The 25,349-nt window shown below is 58.1% G+C and overlaps 3 protein-coding genes across 3 annotated transcripts in view; all 3 read left to right on the top strand.

Annotated features, from left to right (window-relative positions):
- Window positions 1–1,279: 1,279 nt before the first annotated feature.
- FAIM2 (Fas apoptotic inhibitory molecule 2) lies at window positions 1,280–13,814 on the top strand. Its single transcript, XM_082073656.1, has 12 exons — window positions 1,280–1,390; window positions 2,713–2,893; window positions 5,354–5,457; window positions 5,529–5,593; window positions 6,233–6,286; window positions 8,120–8,170; window positions 8,665–8,704; window positions 9,155–9,192; window positions 9,977–10,064; window positions 10,473–10,568; window positions 11,780–11,833; window positions 13,398–13,814. Exons 1-12 carry the CDS (start codon window positions 1,376–1,378, stop codon window positions 13,545–13,547), a joined length of 936 nt encoding a protein of 311 aa, XP_081929782.1. The 5' UTR covers window positions 1,280–1,375; the 3' UTR covers window positions 13,548–13,814.
- A 3,556-nt stretch (window positions 13,815–17,370) lies between these two features.
- Window positions 17,371–25,349, top strand: part of LOC309450625 (keratin, type II cytoskeletal cochleal) — a 54,081-nt gene continuing 46,102 nt past the window's right edge. The window contains exons 1-2 of the mRNA XM_082073632.1: window positions 17,371–17,555; window positions 22,360–22,466. The gene's annotated coding sequence lies outside the window, so the exon portion shown is untranslated. The remainder of the gene's footprint in view (window positions 17,556–22,359; window positions 22,467–25,349) is intronic.
- LOC309450644 (RNA 5'-monophosphate methyltransferase-like) lies at window positions 17,976–20,176 on the top strand. Its single transcript, XM_082073660.1, has one exon. The coding sequence runs from the start codon at window positions 18,766–18,768 to the stop codon at window positions 19,549–19,551; it is 786 nt and encodes a 261-aa protein (XP_081929786.1). The 5' UTR covers window positions 17,976–18,765; the 3' UTR covers window positions 19,552–20,176.

The following is a 25,349-nucleotide window of genomic DNA, read 5'->3' as shown; positions in this document are numbered from 1 at the left end:
GGTAATTGACTCTCCGATTGAATAGCCGGGCTGGGTCTGTCCGGCTGCCAGCCTTGGCTGCGTTCCTCCAACTCCAGCTCACGCTGTCCTTTTAACCCTCCGCTGCTCCTGTGGACAGGGACGGTCTCTTCAGCCTCCTTCCTTGCCGGCGGGCTGCTCTTCGCCCTCTGGGTCTCAAATGGGGCAGGATCGTTGGTTGTTTTTCATGGCAGAGTAAACAGATAAGCTGATTTATTTTTCACACCTGTATTAAAGACTTGGCAAACAAATTTGACACCTGCTTATGGCACGACAAGAGATGAGTGGAAGGGGCCGGGGAGGACGTGGAGAGCCGGGTGCGGGGACGCAGCTCCCAGCCCGAGTGCCGCCCCGGAGCTGCCCCGGTTGTGCGCGGTGCAGGGAGCGGCGCCGGCCGCTCCATCGCTGGCGCAGCGCGAGCCGCGCTCGGGCGTAGGGCAGAGCGTGTGCTGCGTCTGCGCCGCCTGCCTCTGCTTTGGGGGAATTTTCTGCCCATGTGAAGCATTTCACTACGTAAAGGGACCTTTTCCCATCCCCGCTCCTGCTGCCTGCGCTGTAAGATGAGATTTCTCCATCTCCAAGTGCCCTGTAAAGCGCCCCTGGACCTTGTCATGGGGGCAGAACCTCCTCACTTTGCGCCCCTTCCCTCGGATGTGCTCTGGGCTGGGAGCTGGACTCCCCATTTCCCCCCTTGAATTAAATCAGATTGCTTGAATGACCCATATTGCTCCAGCGACGGGGGCTGCTGGCTGCCCCGGGACACCCCGAGCCCTCCCCGTGCCCCGCGCTGCGGCCGCATCGCGCGGAGGACGAGAGCTTCTCCTCCCTCTGCAAAGGCCCGGGAGGGAGCCGGGGCTGGGGCGATACCCCCCTGCTCCCAGGGCTCAGACCGTTCCCTCTGCCCACGGAGCCCCCAGGACGCCCCCAGGGCCTGGGGAAGCTCTGACGTGCAGCACCAGAGATGCTGCAGCAAAGCATCCTCCACATCTCCCTCCCTGCTGCAGCCCCAGCCCCGTGTTCAGCATCTCTGGGGTGGCTGCATCCCACGCCGTGGCGCAGGACCCTGCTCCCCGTCGCCGTGTCCGTGTGTCCTCCCCATCGCCGTGTCCGTGCGTCCTCCCCATCGCTGCCGGCGGCCATTCGCCTCCGCTTTAGCTCTTTCTTTCCCGGCGTCCCCCTGTGCCGCAGCCTGGGAATGGTACGGTCCTCGCTCCGGCGCCGTGGATGTTGCTAGAAGGTGAAGGCTCCAGCGCAGGCTGCGTCCAGCCCTGAGACATCGCGGGAGAGGGGACCCGAGGGACCGGTGAGGGGCTCGGGCGCGGCCCTCAGGGGTCCGGCAGCATCGGAGTGAGGGGCCATGACCCAGGGGAAGGTAGGAGGGACGAGCAGCTGTCCCGCTTGCATAATTGCTGCATGTTTAGGGGGGGAAGTGGGTTGAAGGGAGGGGGTTAAGGAACAAAACAATGGCCATGGAGGGGGGAGATGGCGTGTTGACCCCTGGGGGTGTTTTTGGCAGAGGAAGAGGATGGAGAGTTGTGGGGTTGGGGGATTTTGTTCTGGAACTGGATATGCGGCTCAACCCCACTGCTGGACCTGGGGCCGTCTCCTCCACCCCCGGGGTGCAGGGAGCACAACGGGGGGCTCGTGCTTTCCCATCCGGGCCCCCAGCAGCCAGCCCTGGGCACCCCCTGCCTGGCCAGGGGTTTTGGGGGCTCTCCGATGCTCAGAAGGCAGGGACCGGGGGTGTGTGCATCCTCTGCCAGCGCGGTGCAGCATCGCCATGGCAACGATGCTGGAGCCTGCCTGGCGCGGGCAGCACGTCCCTCCTGCGGCCCCGGGTATCTCTGGGGTCCTGCACCATGTCGGCCCCCAGGGTGCTGTGAGGGGCGTGGGGAGGACGGGCCCTGCGGGCTGGCGGAGCAGCTGGCACAGTCGTCCCAGTGCAGCCGGGTCTGCCCGTGGGGACACCCCCGCCTGGCCCCCTGGCTTTAGTTTCAAGGGTGTGTTACACCTCTAATTTATTAATAAGACCTCCTCACAGGGGCCGTGCTGCCCGCTGCGGCGCTGGCTCCGCTGTCTGCTCCGCTCTGCATTCTCGCGGCTGCAGCGCCGTCCCCGCGGCCCTCGGGGACGCTCCCCCTGCCGCTGAGCCCCCGGCAGCAAAGGCGCAGAACTGACCCGGGGCTCACCGGGATCCACAGGTCAAAGGGATCGTGTTCCCAAGGAGAAGCAGGTTCTCGGGTGGCCCGAGGCTGCCTCCGTGCTGGGATTTCATGGTCGAAGACATGAGATCCCCAGTCCCTTAAGTGCGTCTTCAAATGGCAGAAAGCACGGAGGCTGAGCCTCCGGAGGGCAGAGGACGGAGCTCAAGGAAAACACTGAAGGGCCAAACCAGAGCCCTTCCTGGGGCTTGGGAGAGACTCCCCAAAATGTGGGTGTAAGTGGAAAGGAAGTTCAGCGTTTTCTGCCCAGTAACTGAAAGCTCTTTCTAAGGGGAGATTTAGGAAGGAGAAGGCTGGAAAGCAGAGTTATCTGGATGTTTCCCAGCGTTGCCAGCCCGCGGGAGTCGCTGGGTGTCCCCAGTCCCTGGGACCCAGCGGGGGGACCCCCAGGCCTCTGCCCCATTGGGTTCGCACTGCTGGGCTGTCTCTGCTGTTTTTCCAGTCTCACCTCTCCCTCCCCCGCTCTGCGCAGCTTTCCGTGAACAACAAACCCCCCAGCGCCGAGGGGCAGGGGGAGAAGAAGGACAATGCGGCGGCTCCACCGGCTCCCCCGACCTACGAGGAGGCGACGGCAGGAGAAGGGATGAAGGCTGGTGCTTTCCCTGCTCCGCCGTCGGTCCCGCTCCACCCCAGCTGGGCTTACGTCGACCCCAGTAAGTCCTGTTGGGGCCGTCCCAGGGTGCAGAGCGTCCCCGGGCCTTGTAGAGAGGATGGGAACCAGGGACGCGGTGCCCGGTTTGGCCCGTGGCAGAGCTCGCTCTAGAGCTGGAGCTGTAAGGCGTATACAGCTAAACCCGTATGTCAAAGCCGTTTGACCCAGCCCTACACCACCTTCCAGAGGTGGAACTGCAGCCCAGTGTGGTCTCTGCTCTGCTTCCCAGCACCGGGGTGGGAGAAATCCCCTCTCCCAGTTTGCCGCAGCGGGCAGCGCCAGCTCCCTGGTGCGACGCTCGCAGCCCTGTGGGCGCAGCCCCGGCTTCTAAAGCAGCTGCTGAGCTGGCGAAATCGGTGTCGCGGCACCAGCCGTGTCCGGCTGCCCCGAGCCGGCGTGCGGGGCCAGCGGAGGTGAAAACCCCGCCGGACTCTGAGGCCGAATTGTTCCAGCACTGCTTGATGTGGCCGGTTCCTCGGCAAACAAACAGCTTTTCTTCGCCGGGTGCCGCCTGCGGCTTCTGCTGGTTGTGGCAAGCGGACGAGGCCGGGCTGTGCAGGACACGGGGGGACGGCCGCGCAGCAGCGCCGGGGGACGCGGGGGAACCGCTGCTCCAGCGCCCGGCTCGAGCTGCAGGGCCTGGGTCTAACGAGCCCCTCTGCCTGCCCAGCCCCGCTGGGCTCCGCTGCCGCCCGTCCGCCCCGCGGGGCCGGCACAGCGGCAGGATGAGGATGGGAAAGAACCAGCTAAACCCTCCGAGGTGTGTGCGCCTGCACGCTCGGGTGCTTTCACAGGCTTTGCCCATTCTTGTCTCCCTTCAGGGGTCAGAAGCAGAGGGGATAAATAACCTCCCGGCTTGTTACAACAATCATCCGGCTCTTTCTGCTGTCACGATGAATTAGGATGGGCGAAGCCCACACGGGCCAGGGCGCTGCTCTTTTGGGTACCCCAGAGGACTCGTTCAGATGCCGTGTCACCTCTTGTCCCCTCCCTGCCGTGCCTGGCAGGATTTCCTCGCTGCAGCTGCGTCCTGCGCCCTGAGCCCCGCTGGCGCTCTCCTCTGATTCGGTGTCCTTGTCCCCTGCTCTGCCGCGGCCACGCCGCAGGCCGGGACACGCTGGCTGGGTGGGAGGTGATGGGTGCTGGGGAGGAGCGAACCCCTTCCCTTCCTCGCAGCTGTTTAGGTGCCTAATTCAGCGTTGAGATGCTTTGATTGCTTTGATTGCTTTGACACAGGAGGCACCGAAGTGTCCTGGGGACAAGGGCCCCGGGTGCTCTCGGCCCTGCCTGGTGATGACAGCGGCAGGGAGGATGCTCTGCGGGAGTTTCGTCTCCACTGGGGCGTAGAAGGAGGCAGGAGAGATTTATTGGGCACAGAAGAACGAGGGATTTATTCCCTGCCAGGGGCAGCTTTAGCGTGAGGCCTCTGTCATAAGACCAAGCAACCTTTGAACAGCAGAAATCCAGGACCGGGGCACTGGGTTTGGCTCTCCGGGGGTCTGCAGCCAAGTCTAGAGGGTCCTTCTTCCATCTGCCTGAAGGGTCTGGGGACCCCGGCTGAAAAGCCTTGGGAAGGAGGGAAGTCACCTGTCAAACAGGCAGGGGCACGAACGCGGAGCTGCTGTAATCGCATAAGCCTTCGTTCTATAGGAGACCTGGGTGGGGAGACCGTTAGTAACACAGACGGGATATCTGCAAGACAAGCACTAAGCCTGCTGAGCTTTCAGTGTTTGTTTTATTTCTTTCCTTGAGCGTGAGGTTCAGGAGATAGAGAAGGTTGATTCTTCCATCTAATCTGTGCAGCTCATTGAGGGAGAAGCTGCTGCTTTGGGTTTCTGCTCCTGCCCTGCGGCGTCCCCAGCGCCGCCCCCACCCGCCTGCGACACCGTCCCCTCCCCAGCAGAGGCTTTTCCCCATCGCCTTCCATCTCCCCTCGGGCTGCGGAGCAAACCGATGCTCCACGGTGCAGTTTTCCTCCTCGCTCAACCGCAGGGAAGCTCCAGCATCCCCGAGGCCTCGGCAAAGCCGGGCCGGCTCATGCGCAGTGAGGATTTTCGGGGAGGTGCTCCCAGCAGCAGCACCGGGGTTGTTCCTCGCTGACCAGTCCTCTGGACGATCCTTTCCCCCGTTCGGACTCGCTGCTGACCCTCAGCTCCTCTGGGGGATGCTTTAATATTCAGTGAAAGCTGAGCAAGGATGCACAAGCCCTCTAGTTGCTGTTAAAGCTACCACAGGAAGTAACCCTGGTGTAGTTGTGCTGGAGTTTGCAGCAGCGGTTCCCCCGTCTCTTCCTGGAGATGCTCCTGACAAGGTGCAGGAGTGGGAAGGGAGCGGAGCGCGTCCCAGCAAACCTGGTTTGTGGGCCAGACCTCGGGATTTGGCCTCTGGAGCTGTGGTCAGTCCCCGGTGGGACGGTGGCGGCTGGGAGGGCGCTTGGGGCTGACCTGTTCTCCCGCTGCAGGCACCAGCCCCAGCTACGGCAGCGGTGGGTACCCGGGGGACACGGAGATGCTCACGACCTTCAGCTGGGACGACAGGAACGTGCGCAGGGTGTTCATCCGGAAGGTGAGGGGCGGGCGCCCGAGCCGGGCACGCGCAGGGGCCGCGGGTCGCCCACGGGCTGCCTCTCGTTGCAGGTTTATGCCATCCTGATGGTCCAGCTCCTGGTCACTGTCGTGATTGTGGCTTTCTTCACCTTCTGGTAGGTCTCTGGTGCAGCAGGAGCGCTTGCAGAGTCCTGTGCGCGACCTGCTGCTGCGTTACCTGCTGCTCGGGGTCTTGTCTGTTATGTAGACACCTGAATTATTTTGTTTTCCCCCGTGTGCTCCAACAGAAAAACAGAACTGAGACAACCCTGAGGGGTCTCGGTACCTCTGCCACCCTTCCCGTGTGTCCCCTGGATGGTGCCTTGTCCCTTTTGGGTGCTGTCCCAGCCACGAGCCTGGGGCTGCTCGCCCTTGGGTGTTTACTGCTCTATCTTCCTCCGGGAGCTGGGGAGGGGGCACCCCCGGCAGAACCAGACACCCCCTTGGGCAGCCGAGCGTTTTGGGCTTGAGCAGCTCACGCTGCCTCCAGAATAAATAACGAATAACGAATGGCTGTTGGCCGGGGTTTGGGCTCTCTAACGCTCCCGAGCGTGCCCGCGGGGTGATCAATAACTCGGGCCGTCTTCCCGACCTGACAGCTCGAATCTCTTTCCGGTTGGTCAGTCTGCGGGTGTTTCTCACATACCCCGTGCTGCGTCACCCGTGTGTGTCCCCAGGGTTCATTTAGCAGCAACCTGTGGAGTCATGGGCGTTTTTACGCTTTCTGCTCAGCATCCTTTTCCTCTGTGTTGCAGCGAGCCGGTCAAGGGCTACATCCAGACGCACGCCGCCTGGTACTGGGCTTCCTAGTGAGTATTTCTGTGTTCTCCTGTGGCCACGCGTGCTCCAAACAGCCCTGGATGTGGCTGTGGAGACACTTTCCCAACACCCTGTATCTTGCATGTGAAGAATTGCACTGAACTGCTTGCAGGGGGGAGCTGGGGAAGTTCAAGGACAACTCTGAGGTGAGAAGGTGGAAAATGTCACCCGAATGAGTTAGAGACATCGGCTAGATCTCTACAAACACTTCCCAAAAGAGGGCTTGCTGCTCTGCGAACCGGCTGCGCTTCCATGCATCAGGATACTTGCGGTCGTGCTGGTTTCCTGGATGCCGCTGGTGTTAGTGCCGCTAATTAAGCAGACAGGGTGCGCGGTGCAATTGTCGGTGAACCAGGTGCTGTGAACCTGGCGTTAATGAGCTCACACCCAAATCACCAAGTGTGTCCGAGCCGGGAGATGAGACACCAGCTTATATAACTCAGAAGAAAAGCCCCAAAATAGCAGCAGTCGAAGGGAACCGGCACCAGCGCCTCTTTGACCTTAGCGGAAAATAATGTGCTGTTTCTTGGGCAGTTGTGGGTTGGAGCAGCAGCGCTGCTGTGCAGGGAGACAAACCAAGCTCCGCTCAGGTCTGTGCTTTGACCTCTGCGTTCGTCTTCTGCAGCTTAATGGGCAGTTCACACTTCTGTTTTTCAGCAGGAGCGAACTGGGGTCAGGCTCTGCGCTTGGGGACTCGCACGTCACCTGTCCCTTCAGCTCGCAGCGAGCCAGCCCTCCCCTCCATCCCCGTGTCTCCAGTCGCTTGTCCTGACCCGGTCTGGGTCTCTTTCACAAGCAGAGACCCCAGTTCTCTCTGTAAAACAGAAGTGGGTGCCCCGGGGTGTTCTGCTGCTGCTGGGCGGTGGCTCGGAGGGGATGGAGCCAGAGCAGACGTGCTGCGAGGGACGGACGACAGCGCCGGTCCTGCCCCCGCGCGCTTTCTGCCCATCCGTTCAGCCGTGTCCGCCGCAGCTCTCCTGCTTCCCCGCGGGAGAGCAGCGCTGGGCTTTATCTCTGGCCATTTCTCATGGCCCGTGGGCTTTGCCGTCACGCGGCTCACGGGAGCCGAGGCGCTGCCTATTGTGTGGCCATCGGGTGCTCCGGAGCCGCGTGCCCCGGGAGCGGGGGAGCGGGGGAGCAGGTTCCCGCGGTGCCGGCCCCAGAGCGCTGTGGAAAAACACCCGGGCTGGCGGCGGAGCGGGAGACACCGGCCGCGGCTCCGCGGTTGTGTTGCACTCTGCTGAAGGGTCAAGTCACGTGAGATAAAGAATTCTCCTGTGACCCGGGATGGCTTGTGCAACAGCATATTAGGCTTGGGGCCGCGAGCTCCGCTGGCCCAGCGGATCCTTCTGCTGGTGCTGTAACATGGGACCAGTTCCCTTCTCCAACACCGACCTTCCCGTTGGCCTTAGGCAAGTCACTCTGGGAATCTCGGTCCATCCCAGCTGGATGCCTCGATGGCACCGAGTGCCTGGAAACGAGGGGCAAGGTCCGGCTGCCTCCCTGTGAGCAATTAACGCACCAACGAGGTGTCAACGACACACCTGCCCACGTGCTCCATCCCTCCCAGACCCGAGGCCGCCCTTGCTCTGCTCTGGAAGCATCCCGAGGCTCCTCTGGGAGGGCTGTGCGGTCCCTCCTCGGGCTGCTCGAGCGCCGTGGGCAGCTGTGGGCAGAGAACCATTTCGGCAGAGGCGGCGGCTGCCTCAGCTCCTGGCGGGTGCTGCTGTTTGAGCCGCAGAGCGTCCACAGCACCAGCCGGGGGCTCAGCACACAGCGCTTGGCTTTCCCTCCCTCAGCCGCTCTTTCTCTGTTCCTTGCAGCGCTGTTTTCTTTGTGACCTACTTGATTCTGGCTTGCTGCTCCGGACCCAGGTAAAATAGTTTCCTTTTCTGGATGTGAAACAGCCCCGTGAAATGCAGGATGAGTGTTTTTCCTCTCATTTCAAGCATGACCAATGTTGCAGAGGTGGGATGGGGTCGTGCTGACACGGGGACCGAGGTGGCAGCTGCATTTGCAGTTGTGGGCTGCTGCAGCACAGCATTAAAAGCTGAAGTCAAATGGCAATGGGAAAGCTGTGTTGAAGCAAAAACTGCACGGCTGCGTAGCTCCGAACTCTCGCGGTCAAACACTGCAGAGGACGCTGTCTTTGCTCCCTGCAGAGCAGGGTCCCGCGGCCGCTTTGCTGCAGTATCACGGGATATTGGTCCTGGAGCACCCCAAACGCTCCCTCGTTCCCAGCAGGGGACTGTCCCCCTGCACCAGCCCTGCCGCTTGCTGCACAGGCCATTAATTGTACGGCATAACCATGCAACCCGCGGCCTCCCTCGCACCGCAGGGCTGACCGGCCCCTCTCTCTTCCCTGCAGGAGGTATTTCCCATGGAATCTGATCCTGCTGAGCATCTTTGTGAGTAGCACATCTGGACAGCATCTGCCCTGCCCCTGCAGCGCCAGGGTGGGTTTGGGGCCGGCTCCGGGCAGGAGAGACGGCTGGTCTGGGTTCCTGCAGAAAGCTGGAATTTCACCCTCTAATTGCCCTGCGCTGGGGCCGAGGAGCTGTAACTGAACCAGAATGTGACAGGCAGGAAAGAAGGGAGCCTCTGTTTCAGACAAGAAAAATGCCCGGCGCTGGAGCGGGGCAGAGGGATGGGGTGGGACGGCTCTCGGGGGTGGCCTGCCCTCCCTTTCACCTGCCCTCTGCACATTAATCACCACAGCATTAGAAACTATGTGAAAATCGCTGCTCTTCAGCATCCATCTCTCTGCCCTTATCATCCTCTGCCATGGAAATGTTGTCTGTTGTGTGTCTCTGCGTGGGACACGAATGCAGGAGTAACGCGGTTCTGTTTCCCCGCAGACGCTCTCCATGGCTTATCTCACGGGGATGCTCTCCAGGTAGGCTGAGCACGTGGTCTCTGGGGGTTTTCTGGTCCTATGGGGGTTTTTCCAGCAGTTTCGTGGTTCTTTTGTAGCCGCCAGCTCGCTCCCCTGTGCCGTGTTCTCCCCGTGAGACCTGCCGCAGATCAGCCGCGGTTTGCGGTTCACGTGGGGCGCGGGTGACAGGCGGATGAGTCAGTGGCTGTTGATGGATGTGAGCGGGGAACAAAGGAAGTTGTGGCTTCAGCAGCTCGGGGAAAATAGCAGTGATATCAGCCCCAAATCCCAGCGAGGGGCAGAGCGGGGGCTGGATCTTCTCAGGGCTGAACCTGGTGCTGTAACCAGAATCAGAAGTCAGGCATGCAACAAGGTTATAACCTGCTCAAATCCCGGCAGTTTTCCTGTTACGAGCACATTGCTCGTGTAACGGCGGCTGCAGATTTCTGATTTCTCGCCGTGCTGCAATGACATTTGTCGCTCTATTTTTATTGTCTCCCAGTCTGGATCCTCCCCCTCCTCCATCTGTCCATGGGCAGACAGATTTCCATGGGAGCACGGCCGCCCTCCTGCCCACCCTCTGCTCTTGAAAGCAGGAGGAAAACCCCTCTTAGGCATTGGTTTAGTGTTTTCCCTGCTTCCCTTTTTACGTTAAGGGGGGACACTGACAGTTTCAGTGCTGTTTGTGCCCCAGGACCCGTGCGTTCCCTGAACACTTCTGCTAAGCTTCTGTCTGCCTTAATCCCTCCTTTTACCCATCCCTGTGGGAAGCACCGACAGGGCGGTTTTGCTGTCAATGTTGCAGTTACTACAACACCAAGTCGGTCCTTCTGTGCCTGGGGATCACGGCCCTGGTGTGTCTGTCTGTCACCATCTTCAGCTTCCAGAGCAAGGTGCGTTTGTGCCCATGAAGGGGCATCTCCCGGCAGGACGCGGGGAGCGGGGCGGGACGTGGGCTCTGGATGCGGGAGCAACCCGAGCGATGCTGGAGGTGAAGTGAAGGCTACAGGACACGCTGGGGTGAGGGGAGTGTCGGGGTGCAGATGGGGCTGGGAGATGCGGGTGCATTGCGGGTAAGGTGGATGTTTTTGAGGATTAGGCTGTGGGGTACAGAGGGGCACTGGCACAAACGTGTGCGATGGGCATTGGATATCAGGGATGCGATGGGTACCAGGTTCTTGCCTGTGGCAATAAAGGGGACACGGTGTGCCACACAGCAAGATGCGTGTGCTGCTGGAGAGGCTGAGCTCCTCGCTCCCTCCTCCCCTGCGCGTGTAACGTGACGGTTTTTACCTCCGCAGTTTGACTTCACCTCCTACCAGGGCGTCCTGTTCGTGATGCTCATGGTGCTTTTCTTCGGCGGCATCATCCTGGCCGTGATACTGCCCTACCAATACGTGAGTGACCACCCGTCCCCCGTCCCTGCCCAGCGCCGCCAGCCCTGGCCCAGCCGGGAGCCGCCCAGCGCCAAGCAGGCGAGCTGGGGCCTGCTGGGGGGCCCTGCCGCGCTCCGACAATGTGCAGGAACAAGAGCGGGCGGCCGCTGCCTGCTCGCTGTACGATCAGATATCGGCTGCGGGACAGCTCTGGCCTGCGGCTGGAGGAAGTTCGCTTCGGTTCCTGCGGCTGTGTTGTGACCCCGCGGCCAGTCACCTCACCCGCTCGTGCCTCAGTTTCCCCTCCAGTAACACCCCATTAGAGCGCTGGCCGGCCCGGTACAGAACGGGGCTTCTTGCCCTGAGTTCAGGGCAGGATTGGGCTCTGGACCCGCGCGGTGGGGTGCGTGTCTGGCCTGACCCGGCTGTGTTCACACCAGCTCCAGGCACCGTCCTGCAGTGTTTAAATCTCAAGGCTCACATTTCTCAGAAACAGGCACCTCTGGAGCCCTTCACATCTCACCTGGCTCCTCCGGGTCCCACTTTAATGGTCGGACTCGCAGCATCTCCCACCGGCCCCAGCCCTGTTTGCTCTGATGATGGACAAATACACAGAGCCAGGAGCCCGGGTTTGGGTTGTCTCTCGCCGTGCAGACGCGAGGGTGCACCCGCTCGCAGCGCCAAGCCGCTTCCCTTCAACTGCTGAGACAACTACGCCTTATCTCGCAGCTTGTCAAGATAAGCGTGGCCTGGGGCAGGCTCCTAAGAGCGTGTCTGCGGGGGGCAGGTGCGTGTGGGCACCTTCTCCTGGATCACCCGTTCCCGGGAACGTCCTGCTGTGGCTCCAGCAGATGAACACATTCCACTTACACTTGTTAATCAAAAGCACGTTTCCATCAGGATATAGTGCTAAGACATTTCTATATTTCAGATATTGCAGATGGCAGCTGTGTTGAGGAGGCTATTCAGAAACACAAGGACCTCATCTAGAAGCGTATGAGTCAGTTAGACACAATGGCCACAGCGAGGGGGAAACTGAGGCACAGTGACATGTATTTTTGGCCACAAAAACTGAAATGGCGTTGGAGCTGGAAGTGGTGCAAGTCCACCCCGGGTTATTAGAGCACTTTCCCTGCCCCGCATCCTCCCGATGAGAGCTCAGCCCTCTGCTGTGTCAGGTCCTAATTAAGCGGGTTTCTCGCAGGCACTGACGGCTGGGTTTGTCTCCTTAGGTCCCCTGGCTCCACGCCATCTACGCTCTGCTGGGTGCCGTTATCTTTACCATGGTAAGTGGTGCTGGTCGTGGCGCCTGGGAACGTGCTGGCAGGAAAAACAAGCAGATAAACAGGGAGTGAATGCTTGAAGGATGCTTGGTGAGGAGTGAGTCGCAGGATTGCAGGGAGCTCCACGTCCTCAAATGCCTCATGAATAGCAATTATTGCGGTGACCTCAGCCTCGTCCGAGAAGGTGCTGGTGTACGTGACAGCGCTGGTGCAGAGCGCGGGGCGATTGGCAAACCTGTGCGGCGTGAGCAATGCGAGGTGTGAGCCGCAGAAAGCGTCGCGGGGACGGCGCACGGTGCAGCTCCGGAGCGGGAAAAGCAGTGAAGCTTTGGCACAGCTGGAATGTGGGGCTCGAGGGGAGCCTGGCAATGAAATGGAGCTGCAGAAATGAGCAAAGCTGGGGCTGGCTGTGTGGGAATGGGCCGAGGGCTGGCTGTGAGTTTGGCTAACAGAATACAGAGTGTTTCCAAAAGACGGACCCAGTTTCAAGGATATAGTGATTTCAGATTGGGTCCGTGTTTTGGGAACACCCTGTGGAGGTGCAGAAAGAGGGCGGGAGGCCACGGTTTGGGGCTCAGGGGCGTTAGGAAGGTTCATGGCGGGCAGCAGCGCTGGAGCTGGGCAGCTCCTCCCGGGAGCGCCGGAAGCCTCGATTCCCTCCTTGGGCTGCTCTGCAGAGGTTCCTCCCGCAGAGCCGCTCGCAGCGCAGGGCCCGCAGCGCGCTGCCGGCGGCCGCGGAGGCGTCTGGAAGGTGCTCGAGGTGGGGTCAGGCCGAGGGCTGCCCCGGGCGTCAAGGCGGTGCCTGTTGGGCACGTTGTCAATCAAAACAGTTGAGCAATTTAATTTATTAGCTATAATAAAGCGAGCTCAGATATTTCTCCTGTGATTCACGATGGAAGGCAGCTCTGTAAAATACAAGTAGGCTAAACATCTTCAAGTTACCCCATAAATTTCAGTCAGAGTCTCAGCTGGTGGAGTTCATTGTGCCAGGCTCGTCAGTCGCAGAGTGTCTGGGGAGATGAGCTGTGATTTCTGACCGGGGAGGCCGCGATGGGGAAGGTGCCGCCAGCCCTGTCGAGCTCCGCGCCGCGGGGCCCGGCAGCTCTGCCAGAGGATCTGCCGCCCAGGACCTGGCGTTTCTTGCTCCTTATTGCTCTGGTCCTGCTGCCTCCGCCGTGTCCCGTTGGGTCCAGGTCACCCCGGTGCCTGGCAGGTGTTTCTGAACTGGGGGGCGTCTGGGAATAGCAATCGTAGGGCCCGGCTGAGGAGGAACAGGGAGGGTTCGTCCAGAGCTGGTCCTGGGACACATTTGGGATGGATGAAGCAAGCATGGGGTCATAGTTAGGCTCAGGGTTTGACTACTGAGTGAAATGAAGGAAGGGGAAAGTTGTAGCTTATGCAGTGCATTGTTCGGAGCTTTTAAATGGCAGTCACAGCCCATAAAAAGTGGCTGTGTTTTTGTTCTGGGTCCAGTGAAGCAACTGGGAGAACTCATTAGGGCGCTTTTGGCCTCCCTGCCCCAAATCCCGGTGTGACTGTCCCTGAGCTTCCTCCTCTTTCCGCACAGTTCCTGGCGTTTGATACGCAGATGCTGATGGGGAATCGCCGGTACTCGCTGAGCCCGGAGGAATACATCTTCGGGGCCCTCAACATCTACCTGGACATCATCTACATCTTCTCCTTCTTCCTCCAGTTCTTTGGCTCCAGCCAGGAGTGAGCGCAGCGCGGCGTTACCTTTGCTGGCAAGATGCAGGTGTTTAAAATCTTAAAAGAAGAGGAAAAGAGGGTTTAAAAAAAACAGGCAAAACAACCCCCACCCTTTCAGGCTCCATTCAGTCAGCTGAGCAAAGCCCCTGGGTTCCTTATGCAGCTTGTATATATGCTGTTAGGCCTTTGTGACCCAGAAAGCAAAGCAGGGCTTAAGTGTTGTGTCTCTTCTGCTCCCTCCACTCCTGCCGAGACCAAACAGACCAGAGACCGGGAGGCGTGAGACCGAGGTCTTTCCCCCGAGCCTGTCAGGGTCCTGCACACCACGGGACGTTGTGCTGAGAGCAGCTCTGCAAAGGGAAAACAACATCAAGGCGAGGAGAGTAGGGAATTCTGCTGGGGTCCTGGCAGGAGAAGCAGCCGAACAGAGGGAAGGGCTCGGGGAATCCTCGTGGTCCCCTGTTTCTCTCCTGCGCTCATTGTGGCCTCTGCAGAGAGATGTTCCTGACAGCGCCTGTCGTTAGCAGTGCGGAGCTCAGGACCACGTAGTCTGGGTGTCCCAGCAATCAGTCTTCCAGGCACAAGGGAAAACCGTTGTTCAGGACGTGCGGCCTCTCTGGGGACACCCCCGATCCCATGCAAGGAGTATTGGCAGAGAAGGGATGAACAGGGCTGAGCTTCAGAGCCCGGGCAAAGCCAGGCGCCTCCTGACGTGGGAAATGGGCGGCTGGGGTCCTGTGACCCATCATAGGGATCTGATGCCTTCACAAATGTGTCTTGGTTGCTTGAGATGAATGGTCCCAAGTGGTTACGACCCAGAGCCTGAGGCCAGGTGAACGCCTGTGGCTCGTGCTGGGTGCTGCTCTGTAGCAAACGCCACCGTTGCCTCTTTCTCTGGCCGTTCTCCAGCTTTGCTCTCCCAAGGGGGGATGTCAGTGAGGGCACTGGATGCTTCCGAGTGCTCAGGTAACTTTCCATCTTCCCCTCGCTCACATTCCCCTGTCTGGGGATTAGCTGGCTAATTTCTAACTGTAAAGCTCCAGGTGGAGATAAGAAGCCTTTTGCTCTTATTTAAAAAGCGATCCTTCCTGCTGATAGAAAGCTGTATCTCCAATCTCTCTGGGAATGCCAGGCCAAGTGCGTCAGCGAGCTGCCTCCAGCGATCCCTGTGTTAGACAGAGGCCACGCCACAGCGCTCCCCGCCGCGCGCTCCTGCTCCGCTGCTGCCCGGCTCCTACCCTCACAGGTCGGATCTCCTGCCACTCGCGTTCGGTGCCCCGAGCCGGGCATAGAGTTTCTGTGCAGAGTGGAAACGCTTCAGCCCCGCTGCATGGGCCTTGCCCATCACCACACAGGAGCGCAGCCGGTGCATTCCCCTGCCTGCCCTCCCCAGCACCCCTAAAAACACCCAAACAACAGCAAGACACAGCCAACATATTTTTAGGCATAAAGGAGATTATTAGGCGATGACAGCATTAAGTTCATGACCCAGTGACTTCTGCAGTGCATTGCAGAGGAGAAGCGAGGGCCTGGAGTTGCTGAGCAGGCAGAATTGGGAAAGGGGACAGCATGGGAGGCACCCTAAAAGTTCCTGAAAGAGGAGTTTAAAGAGGGAATTTCCTGTCTCAGCCCCATGCAGGCACTTCTGGAATATCCTGGCAGACTGGCTGTGCAGCCTTTTTTTTGCTCACAGCAAAAGGCCTTGTAGGAATTTCTGGTTTCCAGCTTTTGAGGAGGGAGTTTGGAGCTGCATGATGAGTTCCCACCCTGAAATAGTCCCAAAGCTCCTCCTCTGGAGGACGGTGTGGAGCAGAGCCCTGCAGCGTCCCTCTCTGCACCGGCCTCCTCCAGACCGGCCCTGCACGCCCGGGAGCCGGGAGGAGAACGCGGATCTGCAGCCGCTCTGGATCTCTTGCTCTTTTCCCCTCTGGTGTGGAGTAACGCGCTGCTGCCCGAGCTGCTGCATCCTGGCTGTCTGCTCCTGTGTGGGAAAAGCTTGCGTGGCCCCCGCTCCATGTCCAGCCCCCGAGCGGGACGGCTCGCTGCCCTCCCGCGCCCTCCGAGGGCTCCTCTCCTGCATGTGCCCCGGTCCCTGTCCCGCGCTGACCCCGCGCTCGCAGTCCGTCCGCGCCAGACCTACCGATCGCACGTGGACTGAGGCAGCGAGTGATGTGTCTGTGCTCATAGAGGCAGAAATCCTCGTGAGCCCGAGTAACACAAGGCTGGGGGTGGGCTGTGGCCGTAGGCACGTTCCTCCTGGCCCCCGAGCCTCTGTGCGGGGCTGCCTCTGTTCCTCGTGCAGCTGTCCTTCAGCTGAGCTCTGCAGCACCCAGCCCCTGGCTCCGCACCCCTGCTCCTTTCCTCCAGCCATGCTTATGATTTCACTGTAAATAGGATTTTGTATTTTCTCTGAACATTGCTAATAAATCGTTGCGAAACTGTCGCGAGGGCTCCTTGCTGAAGTGCGGCGGGAGGACGGTCGGCTCGCTCAGCTGCTGCTTCATCCCCTTCAGAAATAAAACACAAGCAAGACTGTGGCTCAATGTACATGGCCCAAAGTTACAATGGACAGCAGGCTGTCCCTTCTCTGGTTGTGACTAAGCAGCACATCCTACAGAAAGTAATGAAATGCGTGAGAAGTATTTGAGAACTGAGGGCCAAAGGGCTCCTTGAGGAGGATCCTGTTCTATCTTAGACTTGGTTAATGCGGCCACAGGATTAAAAAAACCCAGGTAATGGGGGGCGAGGAAGTGTTGTAACAAGGCGCCTGCTCAGAGGGCCTTTTCTGTAGCTCTGGAGAGTAACCTGATGTACTAAAGCTTTCTCTAGAGTCAATGGGACAAAGAAACGGCTCCAGAGAGCAGGGGGTTGTCCTGTCCAAAGCTGCACGTTCTGCAGCAAGAAGGGGTTTTGCCGGGTGATGTCTGCCGGGTGATGCTCTGCCGTGTGTTCTGCCGGGTGATGCTCTGCCGTGTGTTCTGCCGGGTGATGTCTGCTGGGGGACAGCACTTGCGGAGAAAGAACAGAAGTGAGAATGGTCCTGATCCCGTACCAGCCTTGCACCTGCATTTCTGAGCTCCTGGCGCCCTCTGCTCCTCACACCGTGATACGGAGCAGCACGAAGTGAAATCCAGCTCCCCGTGTCACCCTGACCCTCAAACCTTCCCCGTGCCAACTCCTTCTCTCCTTTAGCAGCGAACTCTCATTTTCTTCTGCTGTAAAACCTGCTGCTGACTGCCTATGGAGCCCTGGGCAATCCTATGTTTAAATGTGATTTAAATAACATATATATATATATATATATGTTTAAATAACATTTTTAGAGAAGTTTGAAAAAGCCTTTTTAAACAGGGAAAGCTCTGGCTGAGGTTGGGTTGCCCAGATTCAGGTAGATTTTGACACCGGCACTGAGTGAAAGCTGAGATAACATTCCTGGCTTTATTTGCCGCCAGGTTTTGGACACAAACTGTTATCCTGGGGAGGAGGCTGCTCCAGGGTCCCGCTGCTGCGGGCCCGGGGCAGAGGGGACCCCGGAATCCCCCCAGGCCTGCGCCCCCCCCAGGCTGCAGCGTCGCCATGGCAACCCCGGGGCAAAGCTGGCAGCAGGGCCACAGGTGCTACCAGGGCGGTCGGAGCCGTCCGCCCTCGGCCTGTCCCGGCGTGACAGGGCCCAGACGGGGTATTTCTACACAAAAAAGTCCCTGACAATGCGTTTTTCCCCCCAGAACGCAGCCCGAAGCGAGGCGCATGCGCCGTCGCCCCGCGGAACCATTTTCCCCCGGAACGTTTCTGCTCCGCCCGGAGCGCGCGCGCGGCGCACTACAAAATGGCGGCGCCCGTGAGCGGGGGGTTTCCCGCCTCGGAGCCCGGCGCCGCTCCCTACGGCAACTTCCCCAACTACTCCCGCTTCCACCCCCCCGAGGGCCGCGTCCGCCTGCTGCCCGCCGGGCTCCTGCGGAGCCTGTTCCCCGCGGCGGCCCGCCCGCTGCTGGGGCTCGATGTGGGCTGCAACTCGGGGGTAAGGGGCGCCGCGGCGGGGCTGGGGGTTGCTGGGGTGGGGGCGTTGGGGGGGTCGGAGTATTGAGGAGCTGTGAGGAACAACCGGGGGGAGGCGGCGGCCTGGGCTGTTGGGGGCAGCCTGGGGGGGTCTGAGGGGCTGGGGACAGTGTGGCGTGCAGAGGAGCCTGGGGTGACACACGGGTTTGGGGGGGGGGGCCGGCTCGGGTGTTTTTGGGCGGCTGGGGGGGTGCGGTGAACTGGGGGGGCTGGGAAGGGAGGCGGGAAGGGAGGGCCGGGGTGCGGGGGAGAGCAGAGGGGAGCCCGGGGCCCCTGGGCAGCGGGCCCGGGGGGGCAGGGGAGCTTGGCCCGGGGGGTGACGAGCCTCACAATTTCCCGTTCTGAAAGTTCATTCTCTTTCTTTACCTAGTCCTGCCTTTTTCTCATGGCTTTTCCTCAGCGTGCAGCTTTGCTGTGTTGTAGTTCAGAAGTGCCTGTGCATCTCTGGTGCAATGTTTAATTTAACTATGTTTAAAGACAGTTTTGTTGTTTGTTGTTTTGTTTTGTTTTGTTTTTTTCCAAATGGGAACTTTATCAGTGCATTAACTTAAAATAATTATTAATTCAGAATTGCGTAGCATTCTGGCTGGGGACAAGGGCACCGCTGTTTCTGTGGCTTCTCTTCCCTCTGCCAGAAGGTTTGAAAAGCCGCCTAAAGTGTTTTCTAAAGGACAGTTTGAAATCCTGTTTCAGGTGGGCTGGTAAAACAGGCCGGGTAAGCACGTTCTCGGTCCCGTTCTCTTGAGGTGCAGAGACTTTCACCGCTAGAGGACGCTCCCTGCACGCTCAGGACGTCGCTCAGGAACATCATGGGATCTCCTTTAATGAAAGATTAATACGTTTTCCACTTAGTGATGCGTTCTGTGAAAGGAAGGAAAGCTCTCATGTTAACTGTCTCATGCTGCAATCCAGTGGTCAGGGAATGCCTTCTACTTTAGCAGCAGCAGCGTATTGCTCTGAGCTCGGCGTTGTGAATAGCTCGGACTGCTGCTTGGGAACTGCGAGGCTCACCCCGGGACGCCGGGCAAGCCTTTGCCTTGGATGGGGATATCTGGCAAGATTCCCGTTACTAAAACTCATCTTTCCCGTAGTTTTTGAAGCAAACCCCCAAGGGTGGGGTGACACAGGTGTAGTTCCAGTCCCTGGTTGGTTTTCTGGTAGTCAGGGCTATCATGACGCTTTTTGCAACAGAAAGGAAGGTTGGTGGAAAGCTTGTTCTGGATTTTATCATGAGTTTATCTGGGTTGGCGCCTGTGCCTCGCTGCAGCGCGGGGTCCCGTGTGCGTGGTGATGTTTTGGAGGGGTGCGGGCCCCGTGAACCCCTGTTGTTTTCCTTTCTGCAGGAGCTCAGTGTGGCTCTGTACAGGCATCTGCTTGGCCTCCAGGAGGGCGAAGGCAGCCTGGACCAGCCTGCAGCTGGCAAGGAGCTGAACCTTCTGTGTTGTGACATTGACCCGCTGTTGATCGAGAGGGCTCAGCAGTTCAGCCCCTTTCCTGCCTCCATATCCTTTGCCAACCTGGACATCATGGACTCGGCTGCCAGGGAGCCGTTCCTCAGCTCCTACCTGGGTCGTTTCGGCCGCTCTGCCTTTGACATTGGTTTTTGCATGTCTGTGACCATGTGGATCCACCTGAACCACGGGGACAGCGGCCTGAGGGAGTTCCTGTCCCTCCTCTCCTCGCTGTGCACGTACCTGCTGATCGAGCCCCAGCCGTGGAAGTGCTACCGGGCGGCCGCGCGCCGCCTGCGCAAGCTGGGCAGGAGCGACTTCGATCACTTCCGATCTCTGGCCATCAACGGGGACATGGCCGAGAGGATCACGCAGATCCTGACGCGGGACTGCGCCATGGAGCTGGTGTGTTGCTTTGGGAGCACCAGCTGGGACAGAAGCCTCTTGCTTTTTAAATCAAATGGCTCGAATCGTGAGGGCAGGGAGTCTTCAGAACAGGAGCAGTGACTGAGAAACGGCCTCTCGCATTCATAAATTCCTGGGCAAGGTGGTGCTTGCTGTTTACAGATGCAGATCTAGGAATTCCTAAATCTCCTTTGGGACCGCATCTTGATCTCCCTGGGGATTTTGAGGCAACATCTGTGTGAATTCTTTTCTTTCCATCTGCAGAATGCAGTGGCAGCTTTAACCTACCTTGTGGGTTCTGAGATTGATTTCAGGAGCACTTTCTAGGAACAGCAAAGTTTTGCTATGTACGTGCTTTATGTGTACCAAGGATATTCCCTGGAAGAAGACAGAACATGCCTTTTCTGTCCCTGGGGCTCTCAAGGAAAGGGGACTGTCCTGTTGGTCTGTGCGCTGCGCTGTTTGTGCTGCTTCTTGCCGTGTTTTCTCTATAAAATACTCTTGCAAGCGTACAGCCTGGCTGACCCTGGAGCGAGCGGGATGGTGCGGAGGGCGTCCAGCCGAGCCGCGCGGTGCGGGTCGGGCTGCGGTGGCTGCAGAGGGCTGTGCCTGCAGCGGGTTGGCGGCGGTGCTGGATCTGTGTGTGGAGTGAGGGGTTGCACTGAAGTGTCCAAGAGTGAGTGCTCTTTGTCAGAAGATCCTTGAAATAAAAATAACTTCATTTCATTGTAAATGCTGTGTTGGGTTTTTTAATTATTCTTTTTGTTCACATTGCTTTCAACACCTAAACAGTCAGTTTATCATTTCATTGTGCTTAGAGGTTCAGACAAGACTTTGGTAAGCTTGAAGCTATGTTTGACAAAGGTTGAAGTATTACAACTTTTACTGGGTTGTGTGTGTTTTTTTTTCTCCTCAGTAAAATCTAAGAAGGAAAACTTGAGAAAAATGTCTTATTTTAACTTCTTTTCTCTTGTTTTAATATCCCTACTAGCTTTAGTTCCTATGTAGTGGTTTTGTTAGCTGTGAGAGCAGGTAGGAGTCGCGCTCCTTCAGTGTTGTCTGAACAGATGAAGAACCTCGCTTGAGCAGGCTGACACACAAATAGAGAACTGGTGACTCCCAGGGATTTCTGGGTCCCCCCGGGGGCGCGGGCGCCCGGGCTGGTGCGCAGCGCTGGCTCAGGAGGGGGGGCCGCCCGGCTGGTGCGCAGCGCTGGGTCAGGAGGGGGGGCCGCCCGGCTGGTGCGCAGCGCTGGCTCAGGAGGGGGGGCCGCCCGGCTGGTGCGCAGCGCTGGGTCAGGAGGGGGGGCCGCCCGGCTGGTGCGCAGCGCTGGGTCAGGAGGGGGGGCCGCCCGGCTGCTGCGCAGCGCTGGGTCAGGAGGGGGGGCCGCCCGGCTGGTGCGCAGCGCAGCGCTGGGTCAGGAGCGGGGGCCGCCCGGCTGGTGCGCAGCGCTGGGTCAGGAGGGGGGGCCGCCGGCTCCTCCTGGAGGTGCTCTTGCCCAGCAGTTCTGTGCCCAGCGCCTGCGCAGGGCGGAGCGGAGCTTTGCTTCCATTTTACTTTGTCCTTAATGGGAATTCCTTGTTATTTACTCACACGGTGATAGCGGAGCGGGGAAAAAACCAAAGCAAAGTGAATGCTCTGATTTCTGCCGCAGTGAGCTCAGATGGATGTGTGAGTGTGCGGGTTGGCCGCGGGCTTCTGGATGAAAAGCTGCTGCATTCCATCGATAAACTTGTGAAAAAAGTGTGTGTTTGTACGTGTGTTTAAGGGGACTGAGGAAGGTCACAGAAAGGCTTTGGAGCTTTTCATGTAAATGCGGCTTCCACAGAGTTCTGCTACGTAATATTTAGGACTCCTGCCAGGAGTCCTGAATGCTTCTCAGCTGCAGACAAATGTGCCTTCCCCGGTGGGGGCTGTTAATTTTGTTAATTTTCTTAAAGATGACATAAGTCTGGGCTGATTTTACTGTCCCTGTGGGAGTGAAGGGAGAACCAATTGGTCATGTATTTTCCTCAGGGTTCACCCAAGTGCCTGATATCTCTCGCAGCTTATTAATATATGACATTTATCACTTTGGTAATGAAGCACCTCACCTGACGCTCCTGGTACTCAGCTCCCCGGGCTCAGCTCAGCTCGGCCTCCCCTCTGGTTCTGCTGAGCTGCGCTTTCTGCCTCGAGCGCCGGGTGGCACTGGAGTATCGTGCAACCTGCGGCCCCTGGGATGTTTCTGTTGCCTTGTGTCAACATTAGCTGCTGTTTTCTTTGAACTTTGAGATATTTGTAAAATAAACCTGGACTTCTCTGTTCAGTGCTCAAGTTTAAAGGGGTGAATAAGGCTTCCTGCAGTTCATTTTCATCTGGGGATTTATACACTTGCCTGTGAAAAATTTTATGAAGGGTTGCTAGGAGTTGGGCAACCCAAATAGTTACAGGAGATGTCCCCTGCACCCATCTGGAATGACCTTCTCCTTCAAACACACCTTGGTTTATGTTCCTTATGCACTGAGCCATAGATCAGTATCTGCTTGGGGATCCTTTGGGGCTGCTGCTTGTTGAAAGGTGGTGGGGTGGGTTTTATTGAATTATTTATATGCTGGCCCTGTACAGACCTGCAGACCAGCCCCGTGTGTGTGTAACAGGGTGATGACTTCTTATCTGGCTCTCAAGTCTGTACTATTAAATTGCTAATATCAGTATTTCCCAGTGTCTCAGAAGTGGCTGAGCCCCAAATTAGCTCTGTTTGGCTTTGGCACACCAGCATGTTTCTCGTCCTTTGGTTATTGCCACAAATACAGCTCAAAATAGTGCCAACACAAATGTCTCTGCAGTTCTGGGGACACTAAGGAGCTCAAAATGGAGCCAGTTCTTAGCAGATAGCATTAAAAAGCCTCTCTTTTCTCTTCTTTTCAGGCTGCTGCCTCTGCCCTGCAGGAAGCTGCCAGGAGAGCAGCCAGGTGGGACCCGGCTCCACGGCCCCGCGGTGCCAGAGAGCCCACGGATCTCGGCTGCAGTGCTGCGTAAGGCCCTGGGGGCTTTTCTTTTTTATACTCTCTTCTCGCTGCATTTTGCAATGTGGCTAAAATGTGCTCCCAGGTCTCCTGAAGGCCGGACAGAGGAAAGTAAAGATGAGGGTTAAAACCAACACTTCTGCTCCCTGTTGCTGTTTTAGCCCCATAGCTGTCCTGGCTCGTTAATTATGTGCCACGTTATTTGTGTGTGTGTGCGGCGGTGCCTTGGAGGGTTAGTTAGGAGATCCTGCTTGCTCTTTCCTGCCCTTAAAGCTCCAACCCTTTGGAACCTGCTAACATCAACACCTGCACAGAGCACTTGGGGCTGAGCGTTTCCAAACAGACCCAAAATACTGTGGGCCGTGCTGGAACTGCCGGAATGCGGCCCGTTCCGGCCTGGCAGCAAGCGCGGGGTTCCCACGCGACTGCCTGTTGAGGTCCCGCGGTTTGGGGTTGTTCCTGGGCTCCAGCAGCCCTTGCCTCAGTTTTTCCATCCGCAAAAGGAGTTTGATAACCACCCACCACCGTGGAGATTTCTGATGTGGAATATTGGCTGTATGTTTGCGCAGCACTTTTGAGAATGAAAAATACCAATGAGCTGAGCTGTATCATCAGCTGTGAGCTATGCCATTGTTCCTAATAATCACTGCAGCCACTTCAGATATTAATTAGGTACCATACCTTCAAAGTGTTTGACTAATTAAGTCTCACGCCACTGCTGTGTAGCAAGTCGCAGCTAATTATCCCTCCTGCTTGGATGGAAAAATGTAGGCAGAAGAGGCGAAGCATGTAGTGGTGCGTAAGCAAGCATCAGAGTTGGGCTGAGAACCTGGAGGTTCCCATTTCCGGATGATTCTGGAGTTGCTTCCAGCCTTTGTAGTCAATATGACTTAGATGGAGCCAATGAGACGTCCTTTTTTGTTATTTTTGATTTTTCTGAACTTGAACAGTTTGCTGTTTCCTAGGGATGACGTTGGTGGGGAAAAGCTTAGTGTGTAAATATGGTGCAGCAGCAGCAATTTTATCATTTTAACGTTGGGGGCTGCCGGAGCGAGCGGCTGTTGTGAGCACCTATCGCTGCCTGCTTCCCTTGTTACGCAGAGACGTACCGACAGCCTTGCAGGCGCCGCTCATCAGCATTTCTGAATGGTGACATGGTGGAAAAGTGGTTGAACTGAACTTTCCCCAGAACGCGTGGCCAGTCCGGGAGCGGAGGAACCCGGAGAGGAGCCAGGCGCTGGCAGCAGCGCGTCTGCTCCCATGGGCAGCTTCCTCCTCGGGAGACCCAGCAGCTTGTCACTACAAGCTCGGGCGGCAGAAACTTCAGCTTTTCGGATTTCCTTTGCTCAGCTGAGGGCAAGTTTGTTCTTATTCTTCCTGGCACTTTGCTGCCTGTGAATTAAAGGTGAAAACTGAGAGATGTCAACCCATGGAAACATGGGCATCTCTTTCTGGCAGCGTGGAAGAATGAGAGAACAGCCACAAACCAAACACATGATGTCTTTTCTCTACCAAGTGCTTATTGTCAGCTGCCTGGGTTTGTATCCTGGCCTGTGAACAAAGCTCCATCCTCAGATCCACCACAGAGCAGCCTGACTCTGAGCAGAGGTTTTCTTTGGAGTGATGGTGTTTTAGTGCAGGAGCGCTTTCCGAACTCCCTCTCTGCAGCGTGGGGCAGGGAGGGAGGCGGGGATCTCACCCAGGTTGCCGCAGCAGAGCACGCTTCACCTAAGTCCTTTGTACCTGATTAAAACCCCCTTCATCGAAGTCGTATGTGGTGGGACAAAGGTTAGACATGGCACTGCACATCCTCTGCTGTTTCCTGATGGGTGCTTCGTGATTCCATTATAACTAATCCTGTTTTATTGTTGCACTAGCAATTAATGCGTCTTCCATGTGAGCGACAAGGGTTTAGTTAGAGCTGAGTCTGAGGATGGGGGTTCCCCTCCGCCCCTGGGGTCAACCCGAGACTCTGAAGTCTGTGAAACACACAGGAGCTGCTGAAATGCAGCTTTGTTACCCAGCAGCTGGAATGCAGGGGCAGTCATGCTGCAACAGGCCTGCCCTGCCAGAGAACAAGCTGCAGGGTGACACATCAAAAGAAGGGCAGCTCCGTGCTGGTCGCTGCCCAGATCAAAAGGAGGCACGCAGGGCGGCTCCGCTCCTGCCTGGCCCTCGAGACTGCTCAGCTCCTGCTCCCTGTCCCTTTAATCGCAGTTACCTCCTAGAAGATCCCTGTTGCAAGCATGTGAGAGGGTGGTGGGAAAAAGCTCGTCTGTGAAGTGGCGAGTGTGAGGGAAGGGATTCATGGCCGCATGTTGGGGAAGAATTCCCTTAACCTTTGTGAAGAAGTGAGAGGTGTTAACGTCCCCTTCGCACACAGCCAGCATTTGGCGTCCCTTCAGAGCAGGTGACACAGCATGAGCGTGAAGTGGCTGCGCGCTGCCTGGGTGGCTCTGATCTCAGGCCCTACCTGGACACACTGCCTGGGTGGCTCTGATCTCAGGCCCTACCTGGACGCGCTGCCCTGGGTGGCTCTGATCCCAGGCCCTACCTGGACACACTGCCCTGGGTGGCTCTGATCCCAGGCCCTACCTGGACGCACTGCCCTGGGTGGCTCTGATCCCAGGCCCTACCTGGACACACTGCCCTGGGTGGCTCTGATCTCAGGCCCTACCTGGACACACTGCCCTGGGTGGCTCTGATCCCAGGCCCTACCTGGACACACTGCCCTGGGTGGCTCTGATCCCAGGCCCTACCTGGACACACTGCCCTGGGTGGCTCTGATCCCAGGCCCTACCTGGACGCACTGCCCTGGGTGGCTCTGATCCCAGGCCCTACCTGGACACACTGCCCTGGGTGGCTCTGATCCCAGGCCCTACCTGGACACAC

Source organism: Streptopelia decaocto (genome assembly GCF_964273445.1).
Source record: "Streptopelia decaocto genome assembly, chromosome: 27".
Lineage (NCBI taxonomy): Eukaryota > Metazoa > Chordata > Aves > Columbiformes > Columbidae > Streptopelia > Streptopelia decaocto.
This window is presented reverse-complemented; position numbering and strand designations above follow the sequence as displayed.